Genomic DNA, 18,094 nt, shown 5'->3' on the forward strand with positions numbered 1-18,094 from the left:
CCAGCTGTTATTTTAGGTATTGTGACATTAATGACAAATTACAGTAATTCACATTTTTTATACAGAAAATTGATTGTATTTTTCATACAGTATTTTTTCTGTTTTCTTAAATTACATAAAAATGTATGTAAAATTACAAATATAATCTGTAATTTAACAGTAACAAAATATTTAAATGATAAAATGGTCAAATGACTGTCAGCTCCCCAAAAAACTGTAAAACATCCTAAATTAAATAAACTGAAAAACACTGTTATTTTACAGGTATTTCCTGAATAATCACGATCATATACCTTCATTGTAAAAAAAATCGTAAAAAAGTGGTCAAATGACTGGCAGCTACGGCTGCCAAACAAAAACCATAAAATTAAAGTAAAATATGCTAATTTAAATAAAGTGTAAAAAACTTTCAAATAAATTTGATGTCACCATGATTGCGATCAGTGTCTGCTTTAGTTGTGGTCATGACCCTTGAGATATAACTTTTGCTTTTCTCTGGCTGCTTTAACTGTGTATTTGATACACGATTATCATAGCAATAAATGCTGGAGAAAATATCAGGTGATCTCGATCATTAATTGATGATGTTATAGTCGTCATATGATGATCTGATTCACTAATATGACAGTCAAATCTCTGAATATGATAACTTAGATTACAGAGTATGTAGGTGGAATTTAGCTTTATACAAAGTCTTTAATTAATGTCATAATTTTTCACATGACCCTTGGAATATTGTGGTATCAGAATTATAACAATCTGCATTTATTATATATATATATATATATATATATATATATATATATATACTACACAAAAAAGTTGTGTCATATTTTTAGTTGTATAGAGACATCAATAATCAACATATGAATCTCAACAATGGTGACAACCAAAAAAGATTTTTTTTTCATTGTCACCATTGTTGTGATTCATACACTGATTATTGATGTCTGAGTGAGTCTATATGATCTTGTCAAATATTTTCTGTATAAAGACTTCATAAAATCTGAGTATCACAGCACTGGAGAACGATTTATAGGAGCTTTGTCAATGCAAAATGAATAACTAATATTTAATGACATAATCAGATATTATACTTCAGATGGTATCAATGGAGCCAGGCTCTACATGATGACTATTCTCACCACAAAGTGACCAACATTATCTGATCTGAGTTTCTCTTAGACTCTTACCATAACAAATATGCATCAGAGACACGCAGTTAATGCAGCCAATGAAACATTGACGTTCAACACTAAAAGTTCAAGAGCCCAACTAAAGCAAACACTGATCTCCATCATGGTGACATCAAACTTTATTCTTTTCAATAAAGCTTCAACTTCTAAACCTCTGTTAATTCTCAATAATAATGTTACTATGAAAGAAATAAAGTCTGGATTGTAATAAGTGAAGATGCTGCGGTCCTGAGAGATCTGGTAGTGTTTAATGTTCTGTTGGGGTTTAAAGTGTTTCTGTATGGTGTGTTTCGTGTGTCACCATTGTGTTGAAGAGTAGAGCCTGAGCTTCAGTTCAGGATGAGCAGAGAAACAGATGAAAATCTGCATGTTTCTTTATTTAACTGACAGTAACTGTGTAGTTGCTGATGTAGTGACGTATATAGTCTAAGCAAATCATGCATGTAATTAACTGCATGTTTTTCAGTAAATAAATCAGAAAATAAATGTGAGGTAACTGTGTTTTAACTGTGTTTCTGTTAAAAAAGATTAATGAAGATTTCTGTAAAAGTATTTTGCACTTATTTAAATTAAGATATTTTACATTAATTTTATGGTTTTTGTATGGCAGCCGTTGCTGCCAGTCATTTGACTGTTTTTTTATTGGATTTTTTTTTACAATGAAGGTGTTTGATCATAATAATTCAGGAAATAGTTGTAAAATAACAGTGTTTTTCTGTAAAAAATTTAAGGAAAATTTCTGTAAAAGTTTTTTTTGCATTTCATTTAAATTACGATATTTTACTGTATTTTTACGGTTTTTGTTTGGCAGCCACAGCTGCCAGTCATTGACCGTTTTTTTACGATTAGGTATTGAATATGATGGCATTTTCTATTTATAGTGCATGGTTTTCTTCTTTCTCAGGTGATGAATATGACTCAGTGGCCAGGCAAGCTTTTCAGGCTCTGTTTTTCCTGTCAGTGTATAAACCTAGTGTAAACGGTATCAGGCCTTCTCAGAGAATGTCACCAAAAGATCCAAAACAGACTTTGGCTATACATAAGCTCCTACTGAAAAGGTTGGATTTTACATTAGACATAATGGTAGAGTCTGATATCAATGATGCTATCAGTGCTTTGGTGCAGATGGGCAAGCCTAATTCAGTGGCTTATGAGAAACCAGATGTTGATCTTAGATGTGATATTTTTAAATATACAACTTGAAGATGATTTTATTATGAGTTTAATTGTTTTAATTTAACAGTGCTAGCAGCCATAGCCCACGATACTGTCTGGCTGTATGCCCAGGCATTAAACGAAACTTTGGCAGAAAATGGAAACCCATATCACTGCGTGAAAAGAGCTGTAATCGGGCATGTAAAACTCCTGAGTACTCCTGTGTACTCCACAAATAAACGTGTGTGTACGGGAGTTTGCTGTCCCGTCACACAATCCCAAATACTCCTGGATATGTACCAAGTTTGGGGCACAGCAGGGAGCCACTAAGGGCCATCAGTTACCATGGTGAATAATCCCCCGGTCCGGGTCAATGCAAGGGAATATTAGCATTTCAAACCTTTGTGACACAAGGCAGTGGTCTCCTTCAATTGGTCAGAGGTCTTACATAGGATTGGCTGCTCAATGCTTTGTCCCTCCTCTAAACCCCCACACTATTGGTCCAGTTTATGGCCTCATTTGGGTTTATTATTACTCATTATTAATATTTATTATCATTGGTGTTCATGGTTATAATGTCAAGACAATCAGATAGACAAAGTTGAGTTTGTTATTTTTATTATTTGTAAATGACACTGGGCACATGACATATATATACACACATTCAAATTTCTATAAATAAAAATACATTAGCACAGAATACACTTTACTATCAGTCATACAATATATAACCCCATATAATATATAAGGCCTTTGTATAATATATAGAAAACAATATAATATACAAATACTTTAGAATATATAAATAGTACAATATATAAATACAATTTATAAATAGATAACAATATGGAATTGTATAGAATATATAAATGCAGTATATATATAGAAAACTATATAGAATTATATATAATACAATCTATAAATAATACTTTATAATATAAATAATACTATATATAAAAAAACAACAGAATATTCAAATTATACTATAGAATAATATTTAGATGCGTAATACTAAAATAATTCACAGGCAAGCTTCTGTGGTCTCCACCACGACTCGATCTGCACCAACTCGTGCATGGTGAGTTCCCAAGTACCTCTGGCCTGCTTCCAGTCTTTTTTGTAGCACCCCACACAGCGCAGACAAAACTGTACTGCGGGTTGGAGGCCGAACAACCCACACTGACTTTCCATCCAAGATAGCATCCTCCTCTTCAGACATGTGGTCAACTGTTGTAGTCTTCCAGATAGCTGCCTCTTCCTTTTGTCTGAAGAACGCCAGTCCTGCTGCTCAGCAGCTGCAAAATAGGAGGGAAAAAAGTAATTAAACCACTGAAAATATCAAATTGGTTGGGATGGGAGCCTTTCCCAGGCTGAGTCTTTTACTGAGATTTATATTTATTTACACGTACTCTTCTTTTTCTTTGTCTCATGCGCACAATGATCCTGCTGTCCTCCATCTTGTCTTTGTTCTCATCTTGGGCCATCCTGTAACCCCTTCTAACAGTTTCAAAATACGTCTTGCAGGATGCTAGAGAGAGGAAGATAGTGAGGGGGGAGAATGTGTTTATTTATAACTAACTAATCTATACAGTTAAATAGTTGTAGCCTTGGGACATTCTCTTGTGACTTACCTTTAAAAACAGCAGGATCTACGTCCAGTACAGCCATGGAGACGCCATTATAAAGATAGGTTGTGACCTCGAGGTTGTGGGGGGAGGATAGACTGTGGAGCAGTAATTAAAGAATGTTGATTAAATATATAATTTAGAAGAAAGGACTGTTATGAAACAATAGTTTTAAAGATATACCTTGTCTGTGGGTCATATTTGTGTATGTTGTTTTCCCCATTGTGCAATCTCCTTACAGCTTTCTGTAAACATCCAACATAGTATGAGGGCTCAATTCAAATACATTAATAAAAAAAACACACAAAGTTAAGCGGACACCGCCAAATGTTTGTGACGGTCAGAAAATAACTTACCGCAACAGAATTATTCCCAGCTCTCTTTAATTTCTTTGAAGCAGGCTCTGTCACAGTGTCTGGTTTGTGTTTCCCCGGGTGTCACTAGGGATCCTCGTTTTCACTGTGTCCTTCACATTGACTACAATTCCCAGCATTCTGTCCTTCACTTATCACTGTTCATTACACTCAGCTGTTCCCTGTAATCATTGTCCAAGCTGTTCATTGTTAGTCTTGTTAGATCTGTGTGTGTATATATTCCATGTCTGTGTCAGTATGTGTTACGGAGTCGTTGTTATGTCTGACACTTCTTGGTCTGTTCCTGATTGTTCCTTATGTTTTGTTATTTTTGTATTTGAATTGTTTACACGGTATTTGACCTTTGCCTGGACTGGATTTACGCTTTACGGATTACCCATTAAAACATCTTTACTGCACTTGGATCTGCTGTCTATCTCCCGTGTGTGTCGTGACAGAAGGACTCCGTCACACCCAGATCCAGCGGTATGTTTTGTAACATCTCTTCCCCAGCCACCGAGCGGGAGAGAAGGGAGTTTTTTAAGGGGACCCGATTGGTTAAGTTTCGCGGGTCTCGTGGAGGTCAGTCAGAGACTGTTCACGTTCCGTCTGCCCAGTCAGAGACTGTTCACGTTCCGTCTGCCCAGTCAGAGACTGTTCACGTTCCGTCTGCCCAGTCAGAGACTGTTCACGTCCCGTCTGCCCAGTCAGAGATTGTTCACGTTCCGTCTGCCCAGTCAGAGAATGGTCACGTCCCGTCTGCCCAGTCAAGGACTGTTCACGTTCCGTCTGCCTTCATGGACCTGGACTATCTGGAGCGTCTGGCTCGGATCCTGGACATGCCCATGTCTGCTGTTCCAGAGCCGGAACCAGTGTCTGCTGTTCCAGAGCCGGAGGCAGAGCCAGTGCCCGTTCCAGACACGGAGGCAGAGCCAGTGCCCGTTCCAGACCCGGAGGCAGAGCCAGTGCCCGTTCCAGAGCCGGAGGCAGAGCCTTTGCCGGTTCCAGAGCCGGAGGCAGAGCCAGTACCTGTTCCAGAGCCGGAGGCAGAGCCAATGCCTGTTCCAGAGCCGGAGGCAGAGCCAGTACCTGTTCCAGAGCCGGAGGCAGAGCCAGTGCCTGCTCCAGAGCCGGAGGCAGAGCCAGTGCCGTCTGCCTTCTTGGATCTGGACTATCTGGAGCGTCTGGCTCAGATCCTGGACATGCCCGTGTCTGCTGTTCATGAGCTGGAGGCCGAGCCATTGCCCGTTCCAGAGCCGGAGGCAGAGCCAATGCCTGTTCCAGAGCCGGAGGCAGAGCCAGTGCCTGTTCCAGAGCTAGAGCCATTGTCTGTTCCAGAGCCAGTGCCTGTTCCAGCGCCAGAGCCAGTGTTTATTTCTGTGTTTGTGTCTGTTCTTATGACTGTTACGTTTCTTGTGTCTGTTCCTGAGCCGGTTTCTGTTCCTGAGGCGGTGTCTGTTCCAGAGCTAATGCATGTTCCTGAGCCAGTGCCAGTGTCTGTTCCTGAGCCAGTGCCATTGTCTGTTCCTGAGCCGGAGCCAGTGTCTGTTCCTGAGCCGGAGCCAGTGTCTGTTCCTGAGCCGGAGCCAGTGTCTGTTCCTGAGCCGGTGTCTGCTGTACTTGAGCCGGTGTCTGCTGTTCCTGCGCCTGAGTCACGGGTGCCTGAGTGCCGGGCGCCTGAGACACCGCCCTGGCCACCCGAGGGGTCTTCACCGCCCTGGCCGCCCGAGGGATCTTCACCGCCCTGGCCGCCCGAAGGGTCTTCACCGCCCTGGCCGCCCGAAGGGTCTTCACCGCCCTGGCCGCCCGAAGGGTCTTCACTGCCCTGGCCGCCCGAAGTGTCTTCACCGCTCTGGCCGCCCGAATGGTCTTTGTGTGCTTCGCCCAGGCCGCCCGATGGGTCGTCTGCTTCGCCCTGGCCGCCCGATGGGTCGTCACCGCCCTGGCCGCCCGAAGGGTCTTCACCGCCCTGGCCGCCCGAAGGATCTTCACTGCCCTGGCCGCCCGAAGGGTCTTCACCGCTCTGGCCGCCCGAATGGTCTTCGTGTGCTTCGCCCAGGCCGCCCGATGGGTCGTCTGCTTCGCCCTGGCCGCCCGATGGGTCGTCTGCTTCGCCCTGGCCGCCCGATGGACTGTCTGCTTCGCCCTGGCCGCCCGATGGACTGTCTGCTTCGCCCTGGTCGCCCGATGGACTGTCTGCTTCGCCCTGGTCGCCGGCTGAGCCATCACCCCCTGTTCTTGTTCCCCTTCATGGTCCTGGCCCTCCCATCCCTCCCTTGGACTTCCCACTTTCCACCTTCCTCTTGGACTCTTGTGTTGTCTTGTGTACTGTCATGGAGCGTCTGGTAGCCGCTCCGTAGAGGGGAGGTTCTGTCACAGTGTCTGGTTGTGTTTCCCTGGGTTATCACTAGAGGTCCTTGTTCTCACGGTGTCATTCACATTAGACTACAATTTCCTGCATTCTGTTCTGTCACTTATCTGATTATTGCACTCAGCTGTTTCCCATCACCTTGTTAGTTCTGTGTGTATATAATCCCTGTCTGTGTTAGTGTTTGTTACGGAGTCCTTGTTTAATGTCCGCACACTTCTGTTCCTGTATGCTGCCTGTTCTTGTTCATGTTTTATGTTCTTGGATTAACTTATCGGATTTTTGACCATTTGCCTGGACTGTTGTGAGTACGGATTACCCTTTAATAAATATACCTGCTATTGGATCATCTGTTTCCGTGTGTGATTACGTGACAGGCTCCTCTTTTGCCTCTTTGAGCTCATTGATGTCACCCTCCATCTTATCCAACCTCCTGTCCATCGTCTCCAGCTTTTCAAATATCCTCTTCAAACTTGCATTTACCATATACACCAGTCTGTTTTCGTTCGGACTCGGAGTTTGAAAAGCCACATTGTCCTGACGTAAAGGAGTAACATCTCTACCCTGCTCTCCGTAAAACTCCAGCGATCTTTTGCAAGCCATCTTGAAGAGCAGAGGACACCCAGATACAAACTGCTTTTCAGGGTCTACAGTCTTTGTTGTAGATTGACACAATGTAAAGCACTTATCAGCCCACCTTTCCTGAATACTAATGAGGGGGGCAGGGGAATAGGGCCAATCCTGAGCTGCCAGTCCCAAAACAAATTAGCATTTACAAAGCAAGCCATCAACTAACAGCATGTGGTCAGACAAGTTCCTGTTTTCGGGCCTTTGCGGGCATTTACAGGTACGCGTAACAAAGTTCCAAAGATCCCTGTCAAACAGCACATTTAGCGGGTGTATTCATTGTCTGAATTCTCCCGTATACACCCCTTTTGACGCAGTGTATGATGGCTTGGGCATCACTAGACAATTGTGGAACAGGACCATAACAGGTTTGTAAAACTTAAACCAATCTATTGATTCCCAATTGACCCTTCGCAGGGAGCTTGATTGACAGATGATCTGACCAATCATGGTTCGCCATCCGCCATTTTGTCCGACAAAGCAGTCAGGAGAGTTAGTAGATTAACATGGGAGGATTTGAACTTGAAAAACTGAATATACTGACGCCTTTCCGCGGTTAAAACAACATTCCTTCTTATGTTCATTCATGTTTATTTGATGCTATAAATGAACTAGAAGGAAGAGATGATCGGTTCAAAAGCAGCTTTAACTGAGGCTCTACAGCGATCTGTCACGACACATTAAAGAGCCACAAAACCGTATTTATTGTTTAAATTTCATTTAAAAAATTACCAAATTTGAAAGGTGAGACTTTGTTTAATATGTTTAATATCAAAAGTCCTGTCCTGTCTGTCAGCGCATTGTCAGTCTCCTCTCTGATCCGCGGTGTGTGCGTGAGAATGGCGTAGCTTGTCGGACATAGCGACAGTAACTAAGGGGGGTGGGTCTTTGCGAAGGGTCAATTGGGTATAGTGAACACTGGAAATTTGTAATAATGAAATCTATCCCAAACCTAAAGCTTGCATGTGTGAGCAATGCTGAGAACAATATGAGTTATAAAGTACATAGCCTATTTCTAGTTTTGGTTTGTTGACGGGGTATTGAGCATTCTCTTTCCTACACCAACAATTCATGTAATTTCCTATTGTAAATAAAATTGCCACCAAGTTGACATGATTTCATTACGGTACATGCTTTGTGACTTATTACACAGGCATCCAAGGCGATGTAACCATTGATGCAAATAGAGACCGTGAGTTAAACTACATAATGAAGCTCGATTCAAGATAGTAGTAACCAGAGTCAGATGCGATACTGCCTTGCTCACTACTTATATCGACCGTAACTGAAACCAATAGAAGCCATGCTCTGCTATTCTGAATTACATTTGTCAAATGAGTCATTGGGTTCTCCACACAGGTCATTGCAAACTATTTTGGAACATATAAGGCAGTAAAAGGGGTTCACATCAGCAGGCCTGGAGGATGGATAACTTCTCCCAATGAATATCCAGATTGTGGCTTTCGAGGGGAACTCTGCATCAATCTAGGTATTGAGCAACCTAGGCTCATTGTAAAAAAAAACGTGTCTGTGTGTCAGAATTGTTATTAGCCCTTACTATCACGTATATCAAATCAAACCCTAAACCTTAACCGATAGTGTGAAAGGAAGAAAATGTGACATCAAAAATGCATTTGCTGAAGCAACCATGCCATTTTAGATTGTTTCTACAAGTCTACAAGTCTTTGAGTTCTTTCATCATAACCTGTGTTTCACAGGACGTCAACATGTATTAGTTTACAAATCACGCACTGTGGTAAACGTGTTTTGAGGTCATTGCATAGTATTGTTCATGGAACAACATAAGTCTTTATTAATCAATAATCTGCTGGAAACAGCAGTTAATAGTATGTATAGCTAAGTTTTTTTGAGTTTTGTAAAAATGTAGATAGAGACACATTTTTTGTTGGTTTTGGGACTTTCATAGCTTAAAGGTTGTTGAATGTATTTCACTATTGACCCACTCTTCACTAATGTGTAAAGTGTCTGTATGGTAAAAGCCACATGATATGAAGCTTGGAAGCATGTTCATGTGGTTATTGCTTACCAACTTCTTCATGGGGCCAGTCAGAGGCCATAGTCTAGTAACTTTGTTTCCAGTAGGGGGCACCAAAGCCCACCTTTGCTTCTCACATAAGTGGATTCACACCCCACTACTCAGCCGTTGTTTACCCAACCCTTCATTTTCCGTTTTTGGCACTGGCCCATACACTCGCTTTGATTAAAAAAGGAGGAACAAATCTTGAATAATGTACCATTGCCTGCAAGACCCAAATGTCCAACTGAACAGCAATATAGATTTATCAGCTATTCACTGACTGAATCTCCCCCAAGCTAGCAGGTCGAAGCAATAAAGTGAGGACAGTCTTATGCAACCAGATATAATTCTTTTATCAGAATTCTGAAAAGGTGACTGTTTCATATTGCATTCCTACAGAATTACCATTGGCGGCATCAAGTCTTGCTGTATCATACTTCTATAAATGGATGTAATTGGATGTTGACACCAGCTTTAATCACACAGCAGACCTGCAGATTACAAATTTATGTGTTTTATTTTCAGAGAGAACATTTTTGATTGCATTGGAGATTATTGCTGGCTCGGTGGCTGAAGGAACGCTTGCAATCTGTGTTCAATACAGGTAATAGTCAAAGTGTATATTTTTCACTGCTCTTAAACTTTAAGATTGTGAACTACTGAACCGTTAATTGTCGAAATTAGATAATTTTAATAAATGAGATGTATATACGTAATTTTCCGTTCCAAGTGATGTTTTTTTTGCCTGTTACACCATTTTTATTTATTTTGGATTTAAGATTTGCATGTTATACAATTATGATTTGAAAGTTCATGAATTCCAGACTAAATTCAGCTAATACGTTATGCTGATGTCCAAAAATGCAGGCCTATATTTTTTTTACCAGGAAGTACAAACTCCAGGAGGAAGCCTCCAAGATGCGTGATTTTTTTCCCCAAACCACTTCAGCAGAAATCCCACCTTGCAGCGAATTCATTGGTTTAGGTTACAGTGACGGGTAGGTTTAGGGATCAGTGTTTGGTGTAGGTAATCAGTACAGTGACCAATGAAAACTTTAGAATGGGCTGCAGGGCGGGCTTTCCACTGAAGTGGTTTGGGGAAAAAAATCACGCCTCCAAGATATTGTTGAAAGTCGATGCTGATGATGTCATAATGATGAAGTGTCACTCCTCATGTTTTGAAAGTATTCAATGCTTCATATGTGGAATAAGTATCTCTTCCGGCCCACAGTTTACTTTATTTTGTCATACAAGTGTGTAAACTCATATATAACTAGTACATGCTTGTACATAAGTACTAATAGTAATTGTAAGGCAGTAATAATGAATGAATGAATGAATGCTCTCCCCTTTTTTTGCTCAGTCCCACAGTTCCAAACCCATTCAGGCTTCTTCAGCATTCAGCAGCATGCAAGACAAGCCATCAGCACAAACCGCAGTCTACAAAGTGAAGTATTTTGGATCTCTTAGTGATTAAACATTTACGTCATTATATTGTGACACGTACAAGATAAATTATGCTACAAAACATTGGTTATGATTTAGTTGCCCTATAAATCTATTCATAGTTAATTTAATTTAATTTTGTTTTCTTTCTTCTACGGGGAACAATTTGTTCTGTTTGCTTTCTGAATTTAAGAAGCACTCATCTGAACAGCGAGCAGTTGGCGGAGCTCAAACTGGTGAAATCTGTTTAAAGCATTGACAAATATTGATTCTTAGTCTGTCACAACAAAACTATGACACCTCTATGGGTGTATTTCAGTGCAGAGATCTGACCCACTATAACCTTTGTAAATTTATTGGAGCGTCCCTGGAGACCCATCAACCCTTCGTCCTTTAAGAGTACTGCCCTAAAGGAAGTCTGCAGGTGCTATTGCACAACACTAAGATAATTGTTTCTTTTCTGTTCAGGTTGGGAAATTGCATTTTTAAACCATGCATTGCCTCAGGATTTCCCTATGGGTTTTTAATAATGGCAGTTTTGGATTTATAAATAAAGTAAGTGTATCTAACATGATAATGGTTGTAGTCCTACAACCTTGCAACATACATGGCAACTTCAAAATCAATGTCAGAATGCCAATGTGAGGATGGTTTCTTATTATTTTACGAATGGCCATTGTAACGAAAGGTTTTTTTCCCCAAACTTTGCAGGACATTTTGAAGAATGAGTCTATCAAGCTGGACTAGACTTTTAAGTATTTCCTCATGCTAGACATTGTAAAGGTCACTGTATCTGTGTATTATAGTTTAAAATGATTTTGCTGACAGTAGAATATAAAACAGTGATGGATAAATTTGGACTCTCTTGTAGGGCATGGACTATATGGACTGTAGTCCCCTGCACGGTCACGGTCACCTCTCATCATCGAGCTGTGTGGTGGACAGTCGCTTTGTCCTGAAGGTCACTGATTTTAAACTTAACGCTCTGAGGCGCTCAGACTCAGAGCAGAGCCCTGGATCTGATCCCTGGACTGGTAAGCTGGAATTGTGGAACTTCCGAAAAATGCATTTCCACCAAGTTTCTTTTGGAAAAAGAGAGAGTGAAAAAGTAATAATTGGTTTAGAGTTCAATACATTAAACACATAATTGTTTTGCACACATATATGCAAACATAAATGTGTAGTTTTAGGGCGGATTCCAAATGGGAGTTTTTTTTTGCCATTTCGGAAGGGGACGCCTATTGTAGAGGGTATGCACGTGACGTCACCGTCGGCCGGACTGCGGTTACGCCCACTAAGTGGCAAAAAGACTGAGTGGCAGCATTTGGTTTCAGCGTGAATGGCGTGAAAAACAAACAAAACACATCTATAACGGGAAAGAGCTTTGCGATTGGCTGTACAACTACATTTGACAAGAAATAAGAGGTATATTTTTACAGACTGCCGAAAGCTACAGAATAGAGAAGCAAATGGATCGCTGCACTTCAAAGAAACAACTGGACTCCAGGCAGCGAAAGGTGGATTTTCAGTTATCATTTAGTGTCAATATGCTGAATTTAGGGGTAAAATCATACCCTATATATTCCGTTGTTATGTATTGTATTGACAACTCATCATTTAAATGTTTAACCATCATATATTCTGCATAATTGGACGTGTTTAAAAAAAAAAAAAACACTGACAAAAAACTATAGTTTTAAGGCTGGACGATATGATGATATAACATTAATACGAGCGATCAAATGGTTTTAGATCTACCTTGTATTTATATAAAGCGTTCACAGGCAAATTTGCTGTATGTATTTTCCCGGTGTTGAAATCAGGCACATATATGAATGTTAGGAAACACCATTCCTGGCTGCATGTCAATCACTGGATCTTTGGTAAATTGTAAGAAACACTATATCGAGTTCAATCTTTAGTTTTAACTGATATTCGTTTGTTTTACTTGTGTTTTCGCAGTTTCCCCTATTAAATCCAGTCATGCAGTAGCTCTTTTGTCACTCAGTCTGGCTGAGGGAGGCGTGTTCCGGCGAGAAAGTGACGTCAATGCATTCCCTCTATCCCTTCACGAAGGGCCCTTCCACAAGTCCGTTAGCGAGGGTCATATTCGATGGTCACATTAAGGAAGTAATTTTATCGATCGTGGTCATGTGACCCAGCCCTCACAACTCATTTTATAGCTGGCGGGAGTGTTCGCGTTAACTCATAAATAGTATACAGTACTTCAAGTTGTTGTTTTTTTTGTGATATTTTACACACATTTATGTCATACATTTCATATGTTGGGTTTCCATGTATTATGGGGACTTTCCATATACATGCTGATTTTAATACTGTACAAACTGTACAAATACCCTAACCCTAGCCTGGAAATCCGGACCCAAATCTGAAAGATTAAGGTTGAGAAAATTCAAATTGTGCTCTTGCGAGAATGGAAACTTTCTGCTCTTTTACACTTTCAAAAAACATCACTTAGTGTGATTTATAAGCTGTTTTCATCATGGGGACCAAGGACAAGGATTTCTGATATTGTGTGCACACACACACACACACACACACACACACACACACACACACACACACACACACACACACACACACACACACACACACATACAGACACACACACACACACACACCACACACACACACACACACACACACACACACACACACACACACACACACACACACACACACACACACACACACACACACACACACACACGCCATATTTTAAAAACTGTATTATAAAAAGTATATTTATTTGCAACAATTACATTAAAAGCAATTATAAGAAATGACTGATGTAAGAACAGCTAATGGTAACATTACAGGTTGTCAGACAACCCAAGTCTCCCTGATGTTCCGAGAGTCTCTGCAATATTGATAGCGGCTCCCTGATGCGCACGGCAGAGAGCGAGAGACCTTGCGTGTGTGTGCAAATGTGCGTGTGCGTGTGTGAAAGACCAAACCCCCACCTAAACCCACCCCCGTCAACAAAATCAAACAATCAACCCAGCTACCACCCACCCCCCCCCCCCCCCCCCCGCATGAAGTGCCAACCGCCCCCCGTCATCAAAACCGAACAATGAGTCCAAGAGTCCAATCAGAACAATCAGAGACACCTCCCTGAAATGACTTCTTGCAGTTGGGATGTCTGGGTTGTTCGCTTCACCAAGTGTGTTCCAAACGGATACATTGTGACATACAAGTGCCCTGCTCCCTCCAAATTCCCCACTTCAAAGGTTCTGCCCTTCGAGTTAGTCGGGCATAGGGATGCTCACTTGCCACTGGAATTCACCCTTAGTTACATTTTGTGAGTTCTGTCAATAAATATGCGTCCATGGCTGCTAATGGCACTCAAAAAGGGGACGTCTACAGTTTTGCCATTATCGCTCAAGAGTGGGTATATCGCAGAGGGCCTTTCTACATCCCCAAATGTCACTTCATTGCTAAAGGTACGATAATACTCTCCACACCCTCTCTCCATAACCCCTTTTCTGTTATTAAAGCCACTCTTCATAGCATAAAGTAAACCACTGCAGATGGGCACCTGTGAAGGACTCTCTCCCTGTCTGTTTTTCAGAGATTGTGGAAAGGGTCAGGACGGGGGGCTGTAGCCCACTGAGGCCGCATATAGAACAAGCGGAGTGTGTAGAGGAACTGGAGGGTCTCCCGGTCAGGTGCTGGAGAGAGAAACCGGCCGAGAGACCAGATTTCTCATTCAGGACTGCCATCAAAAAAAATGGTCCTAATGGGTCAGTCATGAAGCAAGACATAGAGCAATAATGTGTTATTCATCATTTAATTTTCATAGTCTAGATTTCTTTTGTAGTCTGAAATAGTTGAAATAATAATTATTTGGTCACACTTTAGATTAGGGTCCACCTCTCACGATTAATTACAACTTTTGCCTCAATAAGCTCCTAATTACTGCTAATTAATAAGGTAGTAGGTATGGGATAGGATTATGGTCATGCAGAAAAAGCCATTAAAAAGTGCTTTTTAAGTACTAATAAACTGCCAATATCCTAATAATATGCATGCTAAAAATAGAAATAAATAAAAACAAAAATATAAAAATGACAAAAGCAGAAAACAAAATCGCTAAAACTTTCAAAATATGAATAAATACAATAATAGTATATAAATTATACTAAAATAACACGTAAGGGTATATTATTTATTTTTATACCACAGTTTGACTTCATTTATTTATCAGCTAATAAATAAGCTTTATAAACTGTATTTTAATTTTGAGCCAAATACCGTACACTATGGCCGGGTTTCAGAGACGGGGCTTAGATTAAGCCAGTATAGGCTTTAGTTAAGGACATTTAAGTAGCTTTTAGAAACGTGCCTAAGAAAAAAAAACATTACTGATGTGCATCTTGAGACAAAACAATGGCACTGGCATATTTTAAGATATGTCAGTGCAAGTTACTTTCTGTTAAAACAAAAAACGTAAAAAATTGCCAACTTGAGACCAAACTATTGCCAAACCAAAACAAAAGCCCCGTTCACACAGAGATTCCGGAAAATACCAAAAAAAAAAAAAAATACACGGATAAGGTGACCCGGGATTTGACCTGGGATCGATTGATTTTGGTTCATTCACACTGCCAGTGATTTTCCGGAATCAGAGAGTGCGTTCACAGACAACCCGTAAAAATCTCGTGAAGACACGTGACATCGATGTGACATGTAATGTCTCAGCAGCGTCTGTTTGCTTATGATCTGCGATTTCTCCCTCGAGAAACCACGCTTGTGCATTTTTTCTCTGATTCGATCATAAACCAGCGCATTACGCACCGTTTCACTAGCCTGCTTTCACTTCACTTCAGCGTCATCATTCTTTTGTTCACACAGCGCGCGTTCCGGGACTGATCCCGGCAATGTTACTAGGTCCCCGACCCGGGATCAATCCCGGCATCAATCCCGGGTCGTGTTTGCGTTCACACAGAAGGCGTTCTGGCAATTTCCTGGCAATTTCCCGGGATCAACGCGCCGTGTGAAAGGGGCTAGAGAGAAACACAGATACTCTGACTTTTATGTCTGGAAGTTCCTCTGTGGACTGCACTTTTATTAAAGTTTCTGTTGAAACAGTCTTCCCCACTTACAGAGTAAGATTCTCAAGTGAATTCAGTGTTAACATTGAGATAAGTCTGATTAAAGGCACTTTAAACAAGCAGCGCCGAGACATCAGAAGTGTACTGTATAGCTATCTCTCCCTTCCAATCCAATTCTGTCTTGATACTGTAACAGTTGCACATTCTTCCTCTCTGTGGTTGTTTCAGCTTTATAAATGAGGGTAGTTGTGACTAATGAGCACTTTTGAGGTAATAAAGAAGAACAGGGTAGGGACACAGAGGATCATTAATTACATTTACAAATGACAGTGCTTAATCAGGTAGACAAACAAACAAGATATGAGGACTCTGGGGACCAGAGACACACAACCCAGCAAGCACAGAGTCTTGTGAGAACAACACTGTCAAAGCGTATCACTCTAAACATTTATACTGGCCTTAGAGGAGCAAGGGTGAGAGAAAGAGAGAGAGAGAGAGAAAGACAGATTAAAAGAGCAATTGTGTTACAGTATGTGTACTGTATGTTGATAATAATTATTTTACAACAGAATGGCCCTTGGATGCAAAATAAAGAATTGCTACTGCTTCTTTAATGTGATAGTACTAAAGCTATAATAGTAATAATATTAAATGCTAATCGTTTGTGTGTGTGTTCACAGGGGGTCTGAGAACATTCTGGATAACCTTCTGTCCCGTATGGAGCAGTATGCATGTAATCTTGAATCTTCAGGAAGAGAAGAAGCTGGCAGAGGGGCTACTCATGCATATGCTGCCACATTAATGCTCCAGATTATAACCAAAAAGATGCATATAAGTCCTTTTCCTCTTACAATTTCATGCTGTGGTTAGGTATGGAGGCATAGAAACCATGGGGTTACCATTGCGGCAACTGATGTTTAACCTAATTCGTTCAAGAAAATATGCATGTAGCCGAAACCAAGCCGATGGTTGGCCATTGGCCAATGACAGGCTGACGTTGAGCATCTATTGTCCTATTTTTTTGTGGTATGTTCTACACCGTTGACACTAATTGAACCCCTATTGGCAGCGTTCCGTGGATTGAGCATGAATAACTCTGATTGTCTGCTCAGTTTAGTCAACCAGTGCACAAGGTGATAAATGGAAGTGAGAAGCATGCAAATGACAAAGTCAACAGGGGATACACAGAACTATAGTTTGCCTATTTAAAGGGGTCCTATTATGCCCTTTCCGCTCCTTCATAACCGAGCTCTACTCAGATGAAAATATTAACGATGGTGTCAATTTCAAACCAATTTGAGCCCGATTCAGACCCTGGCAATGTTAACGAACAACAGGATTGTGCTGAAGAGATTTCAAGCATTGACTTTGCAAGCACGGATTTCACAGGACGTTTCAGAGTGGTATATTTTTTGTATTTTTCTCATTGAAATGATATTATCCACATTTTAATCATATTTTTCGGAAAACTATGGTAATACAAACAGTAATCGATCACACAATCATGGATAATTGTCCAAAGGGGCGTTGAACAGTCTTACAAAAGCAAGAGCTTACAAAAGCTAAAGTAAACACTACATCAATACTGTAATGTTAGTTAGAAGGCTAGCGGAAGCAAAGCTTTGCCCTTTGTTTACATCATAGCTAACTACATAAAACCAATAACTGGAACTGCTAATAGAAAACACAACTACAAATAATAAGACATACTTACTTACACTTTGTGATCCATAAACAACAGATTGTCCCAACAAAATGGGAGCGGCTACGTCTTTCAGGAGAAGCATTTAAACTTATAGCCTGCATTGTATTCTCTTCTGGAAGTAAAATGTGGAGTGCACAGACTCCACATTTTGAGTTTATACCTCCATAGGTTGAAGTTATATTGTTCAGTGTGTTGAAAATGCATTTTAACCAGTTCGTCAGCCTTAGGATAAACTTTTACCACTGTATAAAAAACAGTGACAACTCTTTTCATCTTCTCTATCGCCGCTTAGCCAGGCCTCTCCAACTTTTTTTTGCCTATTCTGTGGGGGGGGTATTATTTAAATGAGGAACATTATGACTTCATAACATCTGGAAAAAGGGTGCTGCCGTTCGAACGAGCCATTCGTTGTGGTTCTTAAAAAGTTGATTCTGTTAAATAAAATATCTCCCTTTGGAGTTATGCTCAAAAAGCAACATTACACAGTAACTAAAGTAGAAAAAGTG

General features: G+C 40.7%; 1 protein-coding gene across 1 annotated transcript in view; it reads left to right on the forward strand.

Moving 5' to 3' along the window:
- The window catches only part of LOC143753992 (atrial natriuretic peptide receptor 1), a 31,451-nt gene that overhangs the window by 4,795 nt on the left and 8,562 nt on the right, over positions 1–18,094 (forward strand). The window contains 19 exon segments of the mRNA XM_077246930.1: positions 2,101–2,169; positions 2,172–2,259; positions 2,438–2,526; positions 7,642–7,692; positions 8,478–8,540; positions 8,661–8,813; positions 9,888–9,966; positions 10,250–10,284; positions 10,496–10,549; positions 10,724–10,808; positions 10,966–11,044; positions 11,128–11,232; positions 11,520–11,591; positions 11,680–11,842; positions 12,771–12,901; positions 14,122–14,272; positions 14,401–14,572; positions 16,564–16,626; positions 16,628–16,678. Coding sequence (XP_077103045.1) covers positions 2,101–2,169; positions 2,172–2,259; positions 2,438–2,526; positions 7,642–7,692; positions 8,478–8,540; positions 8,661–8,813; positions 9,888–9,966; positions 10,250–10,284; positions 10,496–10,549; positions 10,724–10,808; positions 10,966–11,044; positions 11,128–11,232; positions 11,520–11,591; positions 11,680–11,842; positions 12,771–12,901; positions 14,122–14,272; positions 14,401–14,572; positions 16,564–16,626; positions 16,628–16,678 — 1,753 coding nt within the window.

The sequence above is a fragment of the Siphateles boraxobius genome, unplaced genomic scaffold, assembly GCF_051911475.1.
Source record: "Siphateles boraxobius isolate OS27281-9 unplaced genomic scaffold, OSU_SipBor_1 29, whole genome shotgun sequence".
Lineage (NCBI taxonomy): Eukaryota > Metazoa > Chordata > Actinopteri > Cypriniformes > Leuciscidae > Siphateles > Siphateles boraxobius.